The sequence below is a fragment of the Danio rerio genome, chromosome 2, assembly GCF_052040795.2.
Source record: "Danio rerio strain M-AB ecotype USA chromosome 2, GRCz13ab, whole genome shotgun sequence".
NCBI lineage: Eukaryota > Metazoa > Chordata > Actinopteri > Cypriniformes > Danionidae > Danio > Danio rerio.
Window position 1 is genome coordinate 4792763 of NC_141022.1, and position 22725 is coordinate 4815487.

General features: G+C 39.4%; 1 protein-coding gene and 1 long non-coding RNA gene across 11 annotated transcripts in view; one reads left to right on the top strand and one right to left on the bottom strand.

Moving 5' to 3' along the window:
• The window catches only part of mib1 (MIB E3 ubiquitin protein ligase 1), an 88085-nt gene that overhangs the window by 51330 nt on the left and 14030 nt on the right, over window positions 1-22725 (top strand). For all 10 annotated transcript variants that reach the window (XM_087238889.1, XM_087238885.1, XM_087238886.1 and 7 more), the window contains 5 exon segments: window positions 9437-9569; window positions 13180-13266; window positions 15586-15744; window positions 21771-21952; window positions 22103-22292. In XM_087238889.1, the coding sequence (XP_087095015.1) occupies window positions 9437-9569; window positions 13180-13266; window positions 15586-15744; window positions 21771-21952; window positions 22103-22292 (751 nt within the window).
• Window positions 9470-13181, bottom strand: LOC141377730 (uncharacterized). The gene is made up of 2 exons (XR_015478137.1): window positions 12274-13181; window positions 9470-11988 (listed from the first exon to the last, which is right to left on the bottom strand). It is a non-coding gene; the product is annotated as an uncharacterized LOC141377730 (long non-coding RNA).

Genomic DNA, 22725 nt, shown 5'->3' on the forward strand with positions numbered 1-22725 from the left:
CTGTTCACTTGGCAAAATGGCTCTAAAATCTATTCTCAAATGTGATGTGTGCTTTCATTCACTGCAAATGTTGCACAGCTAAGATTTCCAGCAACGATTTGAGAGCTTTACACTGACAATCGGCGCTTTGACTGGGTGCAGCACCCGTGGGTAATTCTGTGGTTTAGAAAGCTGTCCTGGAAGTGCTGAGTTAAGGTACCTCTGTAACAAGAGATCTCATCAATCACACCACAGAACCTGACTGACTGAATGGTGATACGTATTGAGTTAAGCATGGCTTTTAATTACTATAGGCCTTGGGGTCTGCATAAAAAGACGAATTACTTTTTTAAATGTTAATTGTCTGATTAATTTTGGCACAGCTCTTAAGTCTAGATGGGACTGATTACAAACAACAGACCTGTCTGGGGAGCCAGATTTGATTTCTTATTTGGCATTGTATTGCATTTAAAAGGTAGGAGGGTGAGTCAAGATATTTGATGTTATTCCACCTTCACCTAGGGTTTGAATCTATTGTTTCATATATGCTCCATCGTTTATATTGTGACGCATTGATTAACAGTAATACTTTTTCGTAATTTATTTGAGCGCAATATTGCACACCATTTCAGGCATGGAGACAGAATCATGAATAAAAACATTGTAAAAAGTCGCAATCTAGGAAGTACAGTGTTTGTTTTGCATTTAATTTAGCTATATTTTATGTTGGGTCTGTAATCTAGTTTTTGAAAAGTGTTTATTGCATTAGTTTTTATTTAGTATTTTGTCATTATTCAAACATTTGCCCTGAATGTTTAAATAAAGTGATAAATATGATCACATATGGAGTAGATTTCCTGAACACAAAAGTTAATTAAATGTACATAAAAGGTATCTATTGTGGTTATATATAATTATCAGAATATGAGATGACCTGTATCAATACATGAGATTTGTCATATTACCCAGTTCAGTACCTTTATCTCAAAATATATACAGTGCTCAGCATATATAAGTACACACCGCACAAATCTGTATTTTAAATTCATATTTTAATAAGAAGGTATACAATATTATATGTTTGCGTATACATTAGTCAGTGCTAAAGCTAAATCTAGAGCTTATTTAACAAAATAACTTATGGTAACGGTCCAAAAACTAGTAAAGCCAAATTTATGTGGTATAGAGAAATATTAAACACAAAAAGGAAATTCAAGAGAAGCAAAAAAAAAAATTTTTTTTGTGTGCAAAATTTAGCTTGAATTTAAATGTATTTTCTTTCAATTTCTATATTTGCTTGGTGATAAAATGTTATTTTAATAAATATATCTGTTTAATAAATCTGTTTTATTTAAATGTTCCAAAATACATTGCTTATATTTACTGAGAAATGGATAAAAATATTCATTTTCAAAATGTGGTGCGTATTTATATGTGTAAATTAGACTCATAATGGTACGTTCACACCAGCGCAAGTGATTCACATGTAAAGTCAATGCAATGATACGTTGTACGAATAGACATCTTGCTGTGTGATTTGTGCAAATAAGGCGTGTGAATGACGTGATTCGTACGAATGAAGCGTTTTACGTGTTTTGCTTAACGCATGAATCACTCAAGTTGGAAAACCTGAACTTTATCGGACATTCGCGCCATGGTAACCAACCAGGAGCTTGCTCTTGTAGGGGCGTGAATATTGACGTAGTGCCTGTTGTTGGTGTCCTGAGGGGAAATTCTGTTGCCGACACAGGACAACAGCTCATCAAACTGGGCTCTGAAGCACCTCTGAAAGGTCATCCGTGTACATTTACTGGAAGGGTTGATGAACTCACAGAGCTAAGTGCACTGCTGAAAAGATCTAGTGGACTCAGACACTGTGCCGAACGAATATACGCTGTTTTTCAGCATTCCTAAAGCACATATAGCACAGCTAATCTCTCAAAAAACTCCATGTTAGCCATTTAGCAATGAAGCTAGAGTCACCGGGCAGACCGAAGCCCTGCCCGTGACTCAAATCTGCATCTATTGTGACGTTAATTTGACGGAGAATGAAGCAAGTAAAATCAAAATGCTCATGAATCTATTTACGCTTGAATAACACCATTTATTTAGGCATGCCACGTCTGATGTGAACACAGCATTGGACTCTTGTGGACTGTAAGAGACTCTTGTAGGCTCCTTTAGACTCATGTGGAATTCTTGGAAGATGATGACTGGTTGACTGCAGAACAACCAACACGTCTCAAAGATTTCTGCTTGTAACAAGTCTCCTGGTTTGGGTTCTGAATTGTCCAACACATAATACACTCCAGCATGTTTGTTTCTCTCTCTCCATCTTTCCTCCGTCCTTTAAGCATTCCATCATGGTGCGGGTAAAGCTGCTGAGCGGCAGACGGCATAAAAGTGATTTATGGAGGGCCGACCCGAGTGCTGTCGGGGGAAGCCTGCGGCAGCCGGTCTCTCAGTTCCTCAGCATTGTTCCCGTCAGCCCCATTGTGGCTGGACCTCTGCTGATCTCCAACCCCCACTACACACTCACTGTGAGACCCAGCAGTGGAAACACCCCAAAATAAGAGCAGCGTTGGCTCCTATTGACTCCTCACTTTGATTTTGGATTGGGGAAACCGGAGCACCTGGATGAAACCCACCTCAACATGGGGAGAACATGCAAAGTCCACACAGTAATGCTGACTCAAGCCAGCGACCTTCTTGCTGTGAGGCAGAAGTGCTAACGATTGAGCCACCATGCTGCCTGTAAAGCTATTCAGAAGACATTTATTATAACACAGTCAAGTTGTATATTATATGGTCTAATATTTGCTGTGTCCACCAGAATAGGCACAAGCTTATCAACAAGGGGCAAAGCTTTTTACTTTCATTACAAAATATTCTAAATATTTTTATGTTCTACATATCAAGTCACCTCTCACAAATCTGCTGGTCTCACTGCAAACCAAAAACGGAAAACAATGTAGACCATGCACATTTCAACCTTTCCCCCACATGCATATATCCACCTCCACTGGGGTAAAGGACTGTAATCAATCAAGCCAGACTATCCAAGGACAAACTGACACGAGCCAAATTGCGTTTTGCCCAATCAGAGTGTCTGTACATGTTCTGGGGGTTGGCCAAGTGGCGATTCTGAGCCAATAGTTGTCGTAGCCGCTGTCGTAACGTGAAGAGGCATGACTGGAGGATATCAATAGTAGCAGTGAGGTAGGGAGGTGTGTGTAAAAGTCAGAGAAACCATACAATAATTTGTATAAAATAATTACTAACTTGGTTAAGCATATTATGCAAACACGTTCCCCTGTACAGTTGTATTTAGTATAGACCAGAGATGTCAAACTTAGTTCCTGGAGAGCTGTGCTCTGCACATTTTAGTTCCAACCCTAATTAAACACACCTGGTCAAACTAGTTGAACCATCTGGCTAGTTTTAAACCTACAGGTAAGTGTGTTGGAGCGGGGTGGGAACTAAACTGTGCCGGGCTGTGGCCCTCCAGGAATTGAGTGTGACATCCCTGGTATAGACCATTTCAATGTGGTCATGTCATTGGCTCATGAATATTTCATAACTGTACAAGAAGCAATCCAATCATAACTTAATGTTAAACACAGCTATCATAACATTATTTATCAATATGTGGCTCTTTTTGGATTCTCGGAAGCTTTAGAAATTAAAAATGTAAAACAGGAAGTATGCAGGGACCATTATTTTTGTTTGCATCCATCAAAATGGTCTATAGTTTGTAGAATTTCTCTTTATGATGCTCTTTTTGTTGATAATGTAGACTCATTGCATCGATCAATATTCAGAGTTCATGTTTAGTGGCTTCCAGTGCCTTTTATTAATGAATCAACGTTTATTAGAGCACAAAATTAAATGACTGTCAGCGCGGGTTTAGAGTTTGCATACTGACCCATGGTTATAACTGACCCATGCTAAAGAGTTGAATAATTCATATATGGTTGCCATAGAAACGGATATGATCACCTGGAGGGTCACTGTATCCACTTAACTCGAACTGACAGGTAAGAAAATGGAGAAGTTTAAATCTGAGGGAACAGTCTAGCATCTGCATCTTGAGTTTCAAAAGAAATGGTTTCTATTCTCTCAGTTACTTCTCGGTCACTTGAGCGCCAAAATTTAACCCACAAGCAAGCAAATTGAGTTAGTAACAGATGACTTTCGAAAGTTTTGTTGCGAAGAGGAAAAGGATCAGTTAAGGACCCACGAACTGCCAAGGAATGGATCCGCAGCCCACTTGTCAACAAATCAGGTGAATCAGGCATGTCTGCGCAAAAAGATTTACTGCTGGAGATCGCAAATGATATCGGTTTTAGGGGTCGTTCACATATTGTGAATTTTCTGCGCACAAGTGGAGGCCTGCTGCGTGTGCGCACATTTTGGGAGTGACATTCTTGTGCTTTCCAGGCACTCCCAGTTGAAAACATCTTCAGAATGCTGCAAGCACACCACAAGTTATGTGACGAGAACAGACTGATCAGCTTCAGTCTTTCTTTGTTGCTTTAAAACATATTAATTATTGATGCAGTATCACATTTATTGTTTTTATAATAAACTTATAATAGTTTAAACATAAACAATCCCGTTTAAAGCACAATGGAGTTCAAAGCTGAACACACTAGTTGGGCAGCTTACCGATGTCTTGTGCATTTTCCTCTGTCTGACAGTATTTACAATTTAAACGTCTTATTCATTTACAACATTTAAATGAAACATTTAATTTTAGTTGGCTTTTTTTGTAGCTCTGCAATTAAACAAGGAAACAAAAGGTTACATTAAATTCAAAATGACGATCTCTTTCAAGGTCGTTCACCCTAAGCAGCTCCCCATCATCCTCCCTCTCTTTTCAAATGGGTTGGAGTGCCAAACCAAAGGTTACAATGAGCCAACTTTGGCCCACGGGCCCTACTTTGGGCACCGCTGCTATATATGAAGAGATGGTATGGATCTTAAAGGGTCACGAAACACCAAAACACATTTTTTGAGCTATTGACAGTCGTATATGTGTCCCACACTGCTAAAAACACTATTAGGACACCTATATTTCACTAAAAAGTGTAAATTGGTTGTTTTTGCGTAATTTCAAGCAAATTCGTACTTCCTGTTTGAAACGAATTTTTGAAGCTGCGTCACGGTCATGACATAATAGCGTGTATTCCAGCGTGCAGACTGGACGTCTGTGCCAGAGTGTGTCTTATTACGTCTTACAGTGTGATGCATTAATGCATGAGTAAAGCTTGGTTCAAACCAATCAGCGCGCTCTATTGTGCAACTTCATTAATATTCATTAGTGTCACCGTCTTTACACCACAGAGACGCCACGTTGTGTTGGCAAAACAAGCGTGAAGTGTTGATTTTATAGTTTGCTGCCGTTAAGTTTCGTTTTCATTTTCTCTCTGTGAGAGCTCAGTCTCATGTGTGGATTAACAGTGTATGCGACGCTCCACAACAATAACTTACGTGTCTAAGGGGGATTATTGTTTACCTGAGAGCTGTTCTCATCTGCAAACGCTGAGATACGGATTCCGGATGTAGTCTTCTCTTCATAAAGACGCGGCTCTAGTTGCTGGTGATTGTCCTGTCTCTACAGATTTGGTAAGTGAGCGATCAGTACTCTTTGTATATTCAGTTTGTTCGTATCGAATTAAGTTAACTATTGCACTGAGTGCAAACTGGTTAGCACCGCATTTTGTGACCGGAATAACACACGCGGCTTTCTGACGCTACCTGCCGTGTGCATCTAAGTTTCCGGGAATGCAGAGGTTTTTTTTCTCTCATTCGCCGTGCGGTGTCAAACATTGCATGAAAAATACACGCTTAGAGCAGATCCTCGAATCAAATATCTCGTTTGTCGCGAGGGGCATGAATGAATTCCCTGAATGAAAGAGCCAAACTGCAGTTAAAGTCCACCATTTAATAATTTGGCAAATAATTCCACTACAGATGTCCATGTAGGTTAAACACCATCACTTTCTCATGTGTGTGTATTTTGACTGAAACTCGCGCGTGCCCAAATAGACACTCCCACACCCTCCCACTTTAGTTCCTCCGACACTCCCCCCTAAACAGAGCTGGACACGCCCACTTTTCTGACTTTTTCCAAAGTGGAGGTGTGAAAACACCCTGCTGAAACGAGGGGGTTTCATGGCCCTTTAACATCACGATTTTTAGTGCCTTGATTCCAGCTCCACTTTTTTTTTCTAGGCCTCCCCTACGTAGTCGCTTCACTTTTTGCTGCACTGAACCATTGAACTGTGCTGCCACCAACCTACTTGTGCTGCAGTAAGGTAGCATTAGCCGTTTCCTTCCTAGTAACAGTGAGCTCCAAGCCTATGACAAATTACCATGTGGCTACCTGAGACAACAGGCCTCGTCTGCATGCTCCTGAGGGATCTTCGTATCTCACAGGGTGACCCAGTTCCATCATGCTTCTCCTTCACCTCACTTCTCCTCCTGCCTTTTCTTTCACTTCTCCATTTGCCCCAAGTGCTCTCATTGCTACATTCTCTTTATATAGGCACTGTTTACCTATGTCAAGTCGATATCAAGGTTTCCAAGCCATTCATCATCTCGATTTGCTTTTGTTCACAGTAGAGCGAATCATTACCAAGGAGGAATTACAAGAGGTTTATGCCACAGACTGCATATTTTTAGTGTTCTTTGAACTCCTCCTCAACACACAAAAAAAGTTGACTGCAATGCAGTGGTGCCAGCGAGCTGCATTAATATTAATGCCTGCCCATTTCCACCACCGTGGTAGGCAGCCTGTCTATCTACACCGCATCTGGAAGGATTTGCAAGTCACAACACCAGTGCCCTACTGGCACCCGTCCATCTTATTGACGCTTACACAAAGGGCGCAGTAGTGCCAGTCATTTTCTGCACTGCCTACTACCTAACATTTCCACCACTGCATGTTAAACCCAATTCTAGACAATGCACCAATTGCTCCACAACTTACTACACTTAAGAGATTCACGTGGCTTAATGGAAGTGTGGAAACTTTATCTCATCTTGCCCATTTTGGTATTGACCTTATTTACATGCCCACATACTGGCGTGAGTATTTCAGGTATACAGATGTAACTGGGCGTATGTGCAATGCGCGCTGTGTGTACTGCAGTATTGCTGCTTTGCTGCACAGCGCTCCAAATGTGTACTGAGCTGATGCTCTTCCTCTGCACTACCTAGGAAACTGGAGACTGGCTTTGGGTTTACAAGAATCCACCCTGCAGCAAAAAAAAGAAAAATAAGTGGCACTCCAGAGGTTTCCACAAATCCTCCTCATCTCTGAAATTACGTTCATCAATTTCTTTCTTCTCTTCTTTTCGATGCTTCTTCATCTGTTTCCGCTTATTCCATCAATGGTAGCTTAAGAAGTCCCTTAACACTCAAGTTCTTTTAAAAATGCAAACCCTGCATTTTTTTAGCACAGTGATGTGATATTACCTTGATTCATCACAAACTGATTGTGAGATTGCTTGTGTGTGTCAGTTTTCTGGGGGTTTGGATGTGTTGCAGTCAGCAAGTGGGGCTTTTTTCAATGCAGTCAAAGAAACATTTTACATTTAAGAGCTGGTCTTAAGCTCCGAGTTTTTTTTAAAAGGGACAATATGTCATTTTCACTGCTTGATGGAATGTATTCATAACAAACAAAGGTGTAATTTGATGGCGCTGTGAGTTTAGAAGCTTGCTGCATTTATTCGCAATGCAACCAAATGTAGAAATGGGCTGCAGATATTCGTAAACAACAACCAAATATAGAAACCTGCTCCAAATATTCGCAAAGCAACCAAATATGGAAACTCGCTGCAAATATTTCCAACACAACCAAATATAGAAATGCGCTGCAAATATTCGCAACACAACCAAATATAGAAATGCGCTCCAAATGTTCAGTGCGCTGCAAATATTTGCACTGCAACCAAATACAGAAATGCACTGCAAATATTCGCAACACAACCAAATATAGAAATGCGCTCCAAATGTTCAGTGCGCTGCAAATATTTGCACTGCAACCAAATACAGAAATGCACTGCAAATATTTGCAACACAATCAAATATAGAAAACGTGCTCCAAATATTCATAACTCAACCAAATATAGAAAATGTGCTGCAAATATTTGTAACGCAACCTAATATTGAAACTCGCTACAAATATTTGCAAAGCAACCAAATATAGAAATGCGCTGCAAAAATTCTCAACACAAATATATAAACTTGCTTTAGATATTTGTAACACAACCAAACATAGAAATGCGCTGCAAATATTCGCAACACAACCAAGTATTAAAACTGCAAATATTCGCAATGCAACCAAATATAGAAATGCGCAGCCAATATTCGCAACACAACCAAATGTAGAAACTTGCTGCAAATATCCACAACGCAATTAAATATAGAAATGCGCTGCAAGTATTTGCAACACAACAAAATATAGAAACTTGCTCAAAATATTCATAACGCAACCAAATATAGAAATACGCTGCAAAATATTCATAACGCAACTAAATAAAGAAATGCGCTTCCAATGTTCGTAACGCCACCAAATTTAGAAATGCGCTGCAACTATTAGCAACGCAACCACATATAAAAATGTGCTGTGAATATTCATAATGCAACCAAATATAGAAATTCGCTAGAAATATTTGCAACAAAACCAAATATAGAAATGCTCTGCCAATATTCGTAAATATTTAATAATAATTGAATCCACTGCTTCCGGTTCTTCTAGACGTGGAGAAGTAGTAGTGCTGTTGTATCAGCACACACAGTCTTACTAGTTAAAATTGCTTATTTTTTCTGTATTTTAACATTCTTCGAAACATTTGAGCTAACGTGAGTACATTTGCCTTTGAGGTTTGCATCCTAAAGTATCACCAATTAGAAATCTCAAGATATTCTTCCTCTTTAATAGTCATTGTTAAAGTGCTCTATTAGCCTTTATTGCTCTATTTTCTCTTGTTTACCGTTCTATTTCTCTTATTGCAGCCATCCTTTTTACTCTTATCTTGTACATTGTCACCGTTCTGCCTGTTTTTCAGCTCGTGGTCATAGATTGTCTCCACTAATTCTTTTCTGGTTTACTTGTTACCTCATGTTCTTATTATAGGAGCTGCATCAATTTCTGATCAGCTTCCCGTTTGCGTTGTGAACATATGTCGTGGTCCTACCTGCTGATTCCAGGTCAGGCTCCAAGTTTTGCTCTGCAGATCTGAGCAGGTGCTAGAAAACGATTTGTCGATCCCTGTAGATTTGTGGTTTTATATCAATTTATCATACTCGTTTGATTCTCGGTGCCATTCACAGAAATATGCAGATTTCTATGCTTGCAGTTTCCATGTACTCTTACTTATAACATGTTCATTGGGTCATTTTTTTCTGTCCATTGCTAAAACTTTGTATTCTGATCTTTGTTCTGCAGTGCCATGCGTGTGCTGCTTTCCAAACTGCCACGGCCATGGATAGTGGACGAGAAGAAGGACGATGGCTACACCGCTCTTCATCTGGCTGCGCTCAACAACCATGTGGAGGTGGCCGAGCTACTAGTTCACCAGGTCAGCAGCTCTAACACTCACACATTTTACTGTATCAACACCCCATATTAAATAGGAAAGTTGAAAACTTCTTATTCATACGTCTTAAACTCAAAGTCAAGGTGTTCAAAAGAGTCATGAACACCGTCATTAGTTGCATCAGCTGTGTTTGATCAGGATTGGAGCTAAACTGTGCAGAGCCATCCAGGAATTGAGTTTGAGACCTATGATCTAATTGATCTAACATCATTAGAGCTGACAGAGTTTGCTTGTAATGTAATTCTCATTGGACCAAATCAGTCAGGACAAATTTCAACTTTAGAATAGTGGTCCATTAATGTATTTACAGTGCATCCGGAAAGTATTCATAGCGCTTTACTTTTTACACATTTGTTTATGTTGCAGCCTTATTCCAAAATGGATTATATTCATTTATTTCCTCAACATTCTACACACAATACCCCATTATGACAATGTGGAAAAAGAGTTTTTGAAATTGTTGCCCATTTTTACCAACAAAAAACCTGAAGTCACATGACATCAGTATTCACAGCCTTTCCTCAATACTTTGTTGATGCGCTTTTGGCAGCGATTACTGCCTCTTGTCTTTTTGAATATGATGCCACAAGCTTGGCACACCTGTCTCTGGGAATTTTTGCCCATTCCTCTTTGCAGTACCTCTCAAGCTCTATCAGGTTGAATGGGAAGTGATGGTGTACAGCCATTTTCAGATCTCTCCAGAGATGTTCAGTAGGATTTAGGTCTGGGCTCTGGCTGGGCCACTCAAGGATATTCATTGAGTTGTTGTGAAGCCACTCTATTGATATTTTGGTGGTGTGCTTTGGGTCATTGTCATGCTGGAAGACGAACCGTCGTCTCAGTCTTCATTCAGGATGTCTCTGTACATTGCTGCATTCATCTTTCCCTCTATCCTGACTAGTCTTCCAGTTCTTGCTGCTGAAAAACATCCCCACAGCATGATGCTGCCACCATGGTATTAGCCTGGTGATGAGCGGTGTCTGCTTTTCTCCAAACGTAATTTATTTTGGAATAAGGCTCTAACATAAAAAGTGAAGCGTTATGAATACTTTCTGGATGCATGTACTAACATTAAGTATAAATAATATTCTAAAGTAAGATTACTCTTTCGGTTCTTCAGCACATACACCTTTGAAAGTCTCTGCACGGGAGTTACAGCAGCCCTCATAACGTTTGGCAGTCACTGAAAATGTCCCCCCACCAATTTGAATTTGAGACTCCTGTTCTAGATGGTTGCTAAGGTGTTGCTAAGCGGTTTGCTAAAGTCTTCTGAGTAGTTGCTTGGCAGTTGCTAACATAAATTAACATGGTTCTAGTATGAATTATCATGTTGCTAGCATGTTTCTAGTATAAACTGGCATGTTGTAAGCATGCATTTAGTATGAATTAGCATGCTGCTTGTTTGATTATGTTTGTTAGTATGTTTCTAGTATGGATTGGTCTGGTGTTAGTATGTCCAATGTAAAGTGAATGGCAGCTTCTTTTTTTTTTACAATGGTAGTCTATGGGACAGTTGCTAGGGTGCTGTAAGTGCTTGCTAGGGTGTGGCTAGTGGCTAGTAACTTTAAATGTCATCAGTGATTGGTAGATTGGTAGTCTTAGTTAAATGAGCCTAACCGTAAGTATGTATGACAGTCTGGCAGAAGGTTATGAGGTCACAAATTTGGTCCAATGTTAAGTCAATGGGACTTTTCCAAGTTTTTTGAAAACAGTAAGTCGGATCAGTCGGAAAAGATATAGCAACTTAATTCAGTATAGTTGTGAGGTTTAAAGTTAGTTTGGTGGTTGTAGTATAAATGGTCTAAGAGGAGATGCGTTCTTAAAATAGTCTAAGAAGAAGACGGAAGAAGAGTAAGTTCATGTAGTATAACAGTATGTTGGCTTTTTCAAGCCACCTGAATTTTTTCAAAGTGTTACCCCTAATTGTGCTTTTTTGGTGACTTGCTTTAAATTCAAATGAGATTTTTTTTAAAGAGGGCCGAGTTATGAATGCCTGTTTGTCAGCATAGTGGCAGATTCAGAAACAAGACTAGCATAGTAAGGGTCAAGAATCTTGGTGTGAGTCAGATCTGAGTTTCAATAGTCATGCCAAAGCAGTTAGTAAATCAGTTTACTATCATCTCAAAAACGTTGCAAGAATCAGATGCCGAGTTTCCAGTGAAGACTTAGAGAAACTTGTTCATGCTTTTATCAGCAGTAGGGTGGATTACTGTAACGGCTCCCTCACGGACCTTCCTGAAAAGACAGTCAAACACTTGCAGCTCACGATGCGGCCTGGATTCTGACCAGAATCAGGAAATCAGAGCACATCACACCTGTCCTCATGTCTTTACACTGGCTCCCAGATACATTCAGAATAGATTTTAAAGTATTATTACTTGTCTATAAATCACTAAATGGCCTACGACCTAAATTTTTCAGATTTGCTCACTGAATACAAACCTAACAGATCACTCAGATCTTTAAGATCATATAAACTAAAAGTTCCAAGAGTTCAGTAAAACCAGGGTGACTGCTGTCAGCTACTAACAGCGCCCCCCGCTGCTGGAATCAGCTTACAGACATGATCAGATGTGCTCCAACTGTTTAGCTGTGCCTTTACTGTATGAGCACTGTGCTACGTCCGACAGATCACACTACTATGTTTTTCTCTTCTTTTTCATTCTTTTATAACACATTTTAACACATTTTTATCTGTTTTATTGAATCAATTTTTATTATTTGTTTTCATTTTCTTATACTTGTCTCTTTCATTTCTGTTTATGTGAAGCACATTGAATTGCCACTATATAAAAAAACTTGCCTTGCCTATAAAAAAAAATTGTGATTAATGAACGGGGCTTTCCACCGTTGATGACACGTACAAAGGGAGAATGTCAATCACAGCGTTTCTGCAGACTGTTTTTAATCAAGTCTGATTATAAAGAAATAAAAGTAATACATTTTCACCAACATGAGCTGGTTATTCACACACTGCTGCCACCCAACTGTGTGTAAACCCTTCACAAAAGTGATTTTTGGATAATAATTTTAATAATTCTATTCTAGCGAATGCGTTCAAAATGTGTTTAATGCTACACACTGCAAGGACACAGTGTTATCAAGTCGAGCAGATTCCAGTTCAGTGATTCTCATTCTGCGCGTGTGGATTTGGCTCCTCACCTTCACACGCATGACACTATGGCTCAGCGTTATATATCACAGCATAGCAATAATGTTATTGCAACATTCCAGCAGCGTTACGAGAACGCTGCGCCAGCCTTTTGTCAACTACCTGCCATGATGGAAGAGAGGCAGAGACAAAGAAAAAAAAAAAAGGTTCACGCCAGAGACTTAAAGCCCACGAACCACAGTAGAGCTGCACTGCAGTAAATGCAGAGAGATGTTGCTATGGGCTTTCAGTCAGGGAATATCTGAATACAAATCACCATTAGCTCGCACAACCTTCGGGACTAGAAGGTGATTCATCTTCAGTACCTGAGGACACTGAATTTCAGTGAATGTAGCATGTAACACACACTAAAACAAGTGCATTTATATACATAAGAATGAGTTTAAAGGACAACCCTATTGATTTGCTCTTCCTCCATAGGGAAATGCCAATTTGGACGTCCAGAATGTTAACCAGCAGACGGCATTACACCTTGCAGTGGAGCGCCAGCACACCCAGATAGTGCGAGTAAGTAGCTTCGGTTCTGTTTGTTTTCTTTCCTTTTTTTTTCAATGTTTGACGTCTGCACCCCTCACCCCAGCGCTCAGTCTTCCCACTCAACGCATCAATGAAGCAATGTAGCTAAGTGCTCCGTCTTGAGATTAAAATGCAGGGAGTCCTGCTGCAGATTTATCCCCTCCGATTCAATTCATTTAGTCCTGAGCAATCTGGACCTTGCCAGGAAAAGGTACAGGGAGCAGCAATGGATGCTGATTGGATGCGCCATCTTGTGGTTATGTGACAGCAGTGCAGTTTTAGTCTTTTCTAAGCACATGTGGTATATTTGTATGGCCTCCCAGATAAAAACGAAAAAATATGTTACAAGTGCACTTGAAATGCAGAGAGTATGTTTAAAGCACAAATAACATGCATACTAATAGTACATCCTAAGTGTATTTCAATGTGTTTATTATAAAGTAAACTACACAAGTGGTAAACATTTTGCTTAATTGCACTTTTTAAAAATCATGCTATTTACACTTTTTAATGCATTAACAGAAAACAAACTAATATGATTCTTTCTTAAAGTATGTTTTATGTGCACTTTGTATAAGAACGAAATGCAAATTTGAGTGTTTAAAGTGTACGCTACCTGAAAAAGGTCTTGTTGCCTATCTAAGCTTTTAGGAACAACAAATAGTAGTAATTATAAATTAAAAGAATAGTAATAGTAACTTCTAATTGATCATTTGGTATCAGAGGTGGCTTATATGAAAGGCAAAGGCCTCTAGACTCTACGCTTCTTTTACCACAATAATATATGTTCATGCTTTGACTTTTAATGATTTAATTAGGACAGTAAGGTCTGTCTTTGGTTAGACAAAAGTCTTGTCACTTAACAGAAATGATGTGCAGTATAGAATATAAAGTCCTGCTGCAGTGGAAACAGAATGAATATTTGACTCCCATGAGCTTGGAGGACTGCATCCATACATTTCTGCAATGACTCAAATCACTGATTAATAAAGTCATCTGGAATGGCAAAGAATGCCACCAAGAATGACTCCTAGAGCTCAAGATTCTTTGGATTCATCTTTTAATTCCTCCTCCTTCATCTCACCCCAGACATCCTCAATAATGTTCATGTCTGGTGACTGGGCTGGCCAATCCTGGAGCACCTTGACCTTCTTTGTTTTCAGGAACTTTGATGTGGAGGCTGAAGTATGAGAAGGAGCGCTATCCTGCTGGAGAATTTACCCTCTCCTGTGGTTTGTAATGTAATGGGCAGCACAAATGTCTTGATACCTCAGGCTGTTGATGTTGCCATCCACTCTGCAGATCTCTCGCACGCCCCCATACTAAATGTCACCCTAAACCATCATTTTTCCTTCACCAAACTTGACTGATTTCTATGAGAATCATGTTTTTCCTCCTGTATTTCAAAATATATGTTCATTTTTTTTTAATAATACATATTTTGTAAAGTATAATAATTCACAAGTATTAAAGGAATGATGAAATCTGGAATGCTTCAGATGTTATTAAAGTCATAGTTCACGCAAAATATGAAAAATGTACTTACTATTTGTAATAGTAACAGACTGGAATTCCACCAAGGGATTTTAAACAGAACGTCAGTATTTCCTATTATATTTTTCATCTGCATAAAGTCATTTTTTCCTTGTTTGACATAATAATATATCAGTAAGATAATTTAAAAACTGCTAGGGGGAATATTATGAGCCCCTTAAAGGGATAGATTACCCAAAAATAAAAATCGTCACCTTAGAATTATAAGGTTCTATCTGACATTTTAGTCAAAATTGAGTTATTGACGTATTCTTATTAAATTAAATTTAAAAATTATTTAAAAATTTATTTACATTATGGGATGTTTTATTATAAGTTGTTTACATTTTAAGACTTTTTATTTAAAAAAAACAAACGTTACACACACACTTTGCTATGGAACGCAAAAACTCAATATTTCAAAATCATTTAGAACGCAGATAGAACCTTATACTTTTTCAATTCCAAGGTGATGAAATGTTCTTACTATTTACTCTCAAGTGGTTACAAGCCTTTGAGTCTCTCTTCTGTTGAACGCTTAAGGAGATATTTTGAACAAGCTATTGACTCCAAAATAGGAAAAACACATGCTATTGAAGTCATTGGTAACAACTTTTTTGCATTGAACAGAAGTAAAAGGTGAGTAAATGATGACAGAATATTTCATTTCGGTTGAACTATCCCTTTGAAAGCTTGTTCTATTTGAAAATATGAGCGTTACAATCAGCACTGCTAACAACACAAGGTTTAAGTTGAGTCCTGTGTGCTTGTTTCCAGCTTTTGGTAAGAGCCGAGGCAAAGTTAGACGTTCAAGACAAGGACGGAGACACGCCACTGCACGAGGCCCTGCGTCACCACACGCTGTCCCAGCTGCGCCAACTTCAGGACATGCAGGACGTCAGCAAAGTGGAACCCTGGGAGCCCTCCAAAAACACAGTACGTACAGAGAAGTGTCTAAAGGTTAGAGGTGTTCAGTAAATGAATAGAATGTGAGTTTGATGCACACTTTCACTGCTGTGCACTTGATTAGAAATGGTGTTTTCATGAAATTTTTCGCAATTCTAAATAGATCCACGATAAATGTTAATATGCTGCATGTGTTGTAAATATAAATATTTGTTTATTAAAACTGCATAGACTCAAAAAGGATTACAGATGATATAGGAGCCTATGAAATGTATTATAATTTTTAAGGGATGCTTAGAATTTTCAGCTGCGAAAATTATCAGGCAAATATTTATTTGCTGGCTGAAATAAAAAAACGGGAGAAAATATGAGCTGAAAGGAGCAGACGCAGAATGCTATGCGCTATAAAACCCTTTCATTTCAATGGCCATGTAAAGACGGGTTGTTGAAGGACCAATCAAAGCACACGAGCAGCACACCGTCGACTAGCTAGCATGTGCACTGTGATTCAAACTACACTTTGGGCCCATTAGTACCAATTGAGCATCGTGTCAACGCCACAGCCTACCTGAGTATTGTTGCTGACCATGTCCATCCCTTTATGACCACAGTGTCTCCATCTTCTGATGGCTACTTCCAGCAGGATAACGCGCCATGTCATAAACTGTGAATCATCTCAGACTGGTTTCTTGAACATGGCAGTGAGTTCACTGTACTCAAATGGCCTCCACAGTCATCAGAGCTCAATCCAATATAGCACCTTTGGGATGTGGTGGAACGGGAGATTCATATCATGGATGTGCAGCTGACAAGTCTGTAGCAACTGTGTGATGCTATCATGTCAATATGGAGCAAAATCCCTGAGGAATATTTCCAGTACCTTGTTGAGTCTATACCACGAAGGAATAAGACAGTTCTGAAAGCAAAAGGGGGTCCGACCCGGTACTAGTAAGTTGTACCTAATAAAGTGGCCAGTGAGTGTATGTATATGTGGGGTTTGGGAAAGCACACAGGACACATATAAAGACCTTAATATGAGCACATTTAAGCATATCAAAAGAACATCACACCAGCTCTGTGAACCCTGTATTTACATTAAATACTATTTAATATAAAATATAACAGTTAAAAAATGATCAGGTGTATTAACAATACACTAAACCACCATTCAAGCAGACTTGGTATGGTTTCCCTAATTTGGAAAGCACCCTTTTATAAAATAACTGCACTCTTAAGTCAAATACTCAAGTCCCCGCCAAACAAAAGCCATAAGATGAGCAGTAAAACGCGGAGGCAGGGCAGATGCTCCACAACTGAACAGGCTTTTTCCAGTGTTAACAATGATAGATCGTCTTCTGCTATAAGAGCCATTTCCCTGCTGTCACATGAGTAACCGGCCCAATGAGCCACACTTCCACTGCAGTCCTCCGTCTGTACACTACACCATCCTTCAGGTGAGACGTTCCCCCCTGATTATCACTTCCTCCTGTATGGGATTGCATATTTGAGGAAAATTGAGTGGGTGGGAGAGCAAGCCGAAAGAAGACAGCTTTGGCAGACATGAGCCCTAATCAAGACATTTACTGTACGCTCGTTCCCAGTAATTTATTCCCACAATGATGGCAATAGAATTACAGAGCCTATGAGCTCTATTAGAGCAGATTTAAAACGTAATGAATACCATGTTCGCAGGTAAATGGAGCGAATTGTGACAGTGTAGAGAGTGAGCTCCTCATAGAGTGCACCGGTGATGTGATCGGTCTCACTTTATCAGTCATGCAGTTTTTAAAAAAAAAATACATTTCCCAATTGTTTAACAGAGCAAGAATTTTTTTTACAGTATTTTCTATAATGTTTTTTTTTTCTCTGGAGGGTTTTATTTGTTTTACTTTGGCTAAAATAAAAGCAGTATTTAATTTTTTAAAAACCATTTTAAGGTCAATATTATTAGCCCTTTTAAGCTATGTTTATGTTCAATTGTCAAACCACTGTTATACAATGATATGCCCAATTACCCTAAATAACCTGGTTAAGTCTTTAAATTTTAAGGCCGTGTTTACACTAATACGTTTTAGATTTAAACCGCATAAGTTTTACTACGGTTACGCCGTCCGTCCTCAGTACCCAGGATTTTTAGAGTACGGGAAACGGATCCAATTCATAAACACACACAACACAATTCGTAAAATGTGCAAATTCTATTCGTAAATTTAAAACACAATTCATAAATATGCAAATCGACTTCGTAAGTTTAAAACACAATTCATAAATACGCAAATGCAATTCGTAAATTCAAAACACAATTCATAAACATGCAAATCCAATTCGTAAGTTTAAAACCCAATTCATTAATACGCAAATCCAATTCGTAAATTTAAAACACAATTTATAAATACACAACACAAAATTCGTGAATACAAAACTATTCATGAATATGCAAATTAAATTTGTAAATTCAAAACACAATTCATAAATACGCAAATCCAATTTGTAAATGTAAAACACAATTGATGAATACACAATGCACAATTCGTAAATTCAAAACACAATTCATAAATATGCAAATCCAATTTATTTGGGGAAATGTTTAATTCATATATTAGATTTTGTAAATGTGAATTGTGTTTTGCAGGTATGAGATTTTTTTTTGCAGATGTGATATGATTGAGACTAGATTTTAGAATATTGAAACATTCATGCTTCTCATTCAAAGCCTTCTCTTATGTTTAAAGGACAGATCAAAGATACTTTAGTTTTTAGGTTTATTATTATTGGGATAATGTCTTTGTATGATTAAAAAAATGCTAGTTAGAGACGGGACATATTTGCAAACTCTGTAATTTGGCTACAGCTCATACATCACATCACTACTGATCTGCAGGTTTTTCTCTTCACTGCTGTTGTTACACTTTAATAGCCTTAAGCATCCCGCAGCACTTATCGGCGACCTCCCATCCCGCAGCCTTTCTTTATCTTCATTAGCACTTTTCTCTATCAATGCACTGTGGATCCGCTGTCAGAAAGTCACACTATAATGTCTGACACCAGACAGACTGACGATGCTCAACCCTATCTGTTACAGCTTTTGTAGCTCCTTTTACGCCTGACCCCAGCCCTGCCAGTTCACATCATCGCCTCTCCATGACTGTCGTAAATCAAGCGTTGTGTGACAGGAGGCTGCTTCCAGGCCAGCCGTCTGCCATTTATTAACACAAACAGTGTGACAAATCTCTCCACCCTATCAAACCATCACACTTACCACATGCAGCAGATGGAGAGGCGAGCCATCCATTCAAAACACTCCACCGAAGCCATCAGTATTCAGAAACCTGCCCACTTCTTCAGCTCAATGTGCTCCATAGCATTTCATCACTTCTGTGGCCTGTTGCACAAAACCAGTTGAGGGATGTAGAGTAAGGCTGGGACACACCAAGCTGATGCCAAAGAACTAGCACCAACTGTGTTTTTACCTTGTGTCGGATGTGTCTAGATTTGTCTGGACCAAAAAGATGAACGTGAACACACTAAGGCCCAATCCCAATTCTATTTTTGTACCCGTACCTCTTCCCTTTGGCCCTTGAAACAGAGTGTGAAGGGCTTCAATATTTACGCCTGAAAATTGGAACAGCATTGCAGCTGCACACATAGTCATATGTCATCGCAGGCTCTAGCTTCATATGAGATCAGATGACCGCGTCTGCTGTAGTTATTCCAGTTATGTTATTTTTTGGTAATTATCTTCAGCAAATCACTGAAGGCAGATATCATGACGATATAATGTGGCAATAAGAGCGTAACTATACTGTGCATTTAACACAGTGGCCATATTCATCAGTGTAAACACAAAAAATAACATTACTATTATAGCAGACACTGTAAAAACCCCATTCTCAGACTTTTCTGACAGGGTGTTTGAGCGTCATCGAGTGTCAGAATGTTGTGAAACGACTGTACAGGAGTTATTGTTATGGATTTATTAGGGATTATAGATAGCGAAATTTTGCAGGTTTTATTTTCTTTTATTTATTTATTTATTTTTATTTATTTATTAAATTTTTTTAAAGCATGATGGTTTAAACATGTGCTCGTCTGTTGTAAAAATTTGCAATATTGACAAATAAATAGTAATTTGTGGCTCTCCTTATGGGTGCAGCGATCCTGCTGTTATGGCTAGTGTATTCTGGGAAATTTTCTTACCCCTGGGTTTCGAATGTGGTCCTGAAAAATTTCAGTTCGAAGGGGTCCCTACACCTTTAAGCTAAAGAGAATTGGGACACCTCTACCGTTTCACGTGAACGCGCAAAACGAGGGGTAAGGGCTAACGCACCATTCACACGGGGTGTCGGTTGACGTCAGCCATTGCCGAACTGCATTGTGTATTTGTCGGCGCCGCTTCGGAGGCGTTGTTCGCTGCAGAAGTTGGGACTAGCTCAACTTTTCAAGCGCCGATGGAAGCGTCAGCCAATCAGATCGCTGTATGCAAATACACCAGCTAGACAGTGGCCTATTGCTGACTGAATTTTATTGGCTGACACTGCTATGACGATCGCGTTAGCACCAACTTCAGACACGCCTTCAGTCAAACGTTGACGCTGAAGCCCTGTGTGAATGGGGTGTAAGGAGTAGAATTGGGATTGGGCCTAACCAGGGGTGGCCAAACTCAGTCATGAAGAACCGGTACCCTGCAGAGTTTAGCTCAAACCACAATTAGGGTGTACTCGCACTTGGCACAGTTGCCATGAACCTTGCCGAAGCATGATTGCCCCCTCTTTCCTGACGACCTGCACTCACACTGCATTTTGCTTGGCACAATGAAGATTGCTTTAGTTATATTGATTTAGTCTTTTGGGATGCAGTGACACAGTCAAATATTTTACCAGATCCACCACCTTTGATGCTTGGAAATTATCAAAAAAGTCCTCGTGCTGCATGTGTTAGGAGGTTTGATAAAGGTGCAGCTGTCGTGCAATGAGGGGTTTGCGTCTTTATTAAACTATGACAGCTCATTGTGAAGAATGATTAATAAATTCATTTGAAACGGTCCTTTAAAAGTGACGTTGCGTCTTCAGTTTCAGGCTTGGGCACACTTTGCACTCACACTACAAGCGTACCACCAAAGCCCAATCAAACCGCGCTTTGGCACACCTCTTCCAACCGGGCCAGGACCGGCCAACTGAAGCATGCCTGGGCCTGATTCTGAGCAAACAAATCAGAAAACTCTCCTGGGCACGGTTTGATAACATAGTGTGAGTGCACCCTTAGACACACCCAAACCAGCAAATCAAGTTCTTACTAGGTGCACTAGAAACTTCCTGCCAGGTGTATTGGAGCAAGTTGGAGCTAAACTCTGCAGTACACCAGTCCTCCAGGATGGAGTTTTGGCACTCCTGACCCTTTAGTACCATTATCACTGTAATTGTCACTCACCACAGAGGGGTTTGATCATACAAATATGCCTGATCTATTAATCCATATCAGTTGCAAATATTTGTTTGTGACCTACAGCTTAAATTATGACATGTGCTGCAAACAGCCAATCAGACGACACATTAGTCGATCAAACAACTAATCAAACAGCCAATCACGCTACACATCATCGCAGCAAACAGCCAATCTCAAGACACTCAAGTGCAGTAAACAACCAAGCACACGTCACAACAACACAGCAAACAGCCAATCACACAACACCTGAGAGCATCAGTTTGAGTTATTTCTGGCGAGAGAGTCAACAATTTACTTCTCTGTTGAAAATTAAGTGATACCGTTATGAGAAATATAATGTGTTTGCATGAATTTAATAAACACTGCTAGTGCTGTAATGTTTAAGGCAACCTAGACAATATATTATATCAGTACAAATCTGTAATTTTAATAATGTAGGTTAACCAACTCTTTAAAAGACAGTCTTTTAAAATGCTTTATTAAACAGAAGTCTACATAAATATTTAAATGTATGTTTTAATTTTAAAATACAAACATTAATTGGCAAATTGAAGCTGTTAATGATGATGTTAATCCACAGTATTTGACTGAGTGTTTGTGTTGTACCTTCACAGTTGATCATGGGACTGGGCACTCAGGGGGCTGAGAAGAAGAGCGCTGCCTCTATTGCTTGCTTCCTGGCAGCCAACGGAGCTGACCTTACCATCCGTAATAAGAAGGGCCAGTCCCCTCTGGACCTGTGTCCTGACCCCAGCCTCTGCAAGGCCCTAGCTAAATGCCACAAAGAGAAGACAAGGTTTGTCTATCCATTCCTAGCTCTACTAGGTGATCTAGTTAAGCTTTTGCTACTGATTAATATCTCCTCTCCTTCTGTGCTTTACACTTTTTTTATATTAAAGTGTGTACCAAAGTGTTTTTGTTCTCTCTCATTCTCTCTGACCCGCAGCGGGCAGGTTGGCTCTCGAAGCCCGTCTCTAAACAGTAATAATGAGACTCTGGAGGAATGCATGGTGTGCTCGGATATGAAAAGAGACACTCTTTTTGGCCCCTGTGGTCATATCGCCACCTGCTCTCTCTGCTCGCCTCGTGTCAAGAAGTGTCTTATTTGCAAGGAACAGGTTCAGTCCAGAACTAAGGTACAGAATGCCAGTGGTTTCTGTGGTTTTTCATTCATGTATTCTAATGTGTCATATGTGATCCTGAACTTCAAAGCCAGAGGTGTATTGTTGGCAATCGATTTTTCTTTTATGCCAAAATGTATTGAAATGTTAAGTAAAGTTTAGAGTTGTAAAAACTCTACTGACTACTGACATTTTAAAAGCGTCCACATCTGCATTGAGCGTGTTCTTAAATATCGCCAGTTGGCCATTGTCTTCACGTTTTCAGCAGAAATGACTGTGATTGACAAATAACATCAGTTTCAAAGCAGTGTCTATCAATGGATTGCTCATATGTCAGCTCATTGACAGATCAGCTGATCGACACGACTTTGAAACACTTTTTACATTTGTAAAATTTCTCTACCAACTAATACCAAAGTCAATACTTTTGACCCAGTGTGCTCAAATG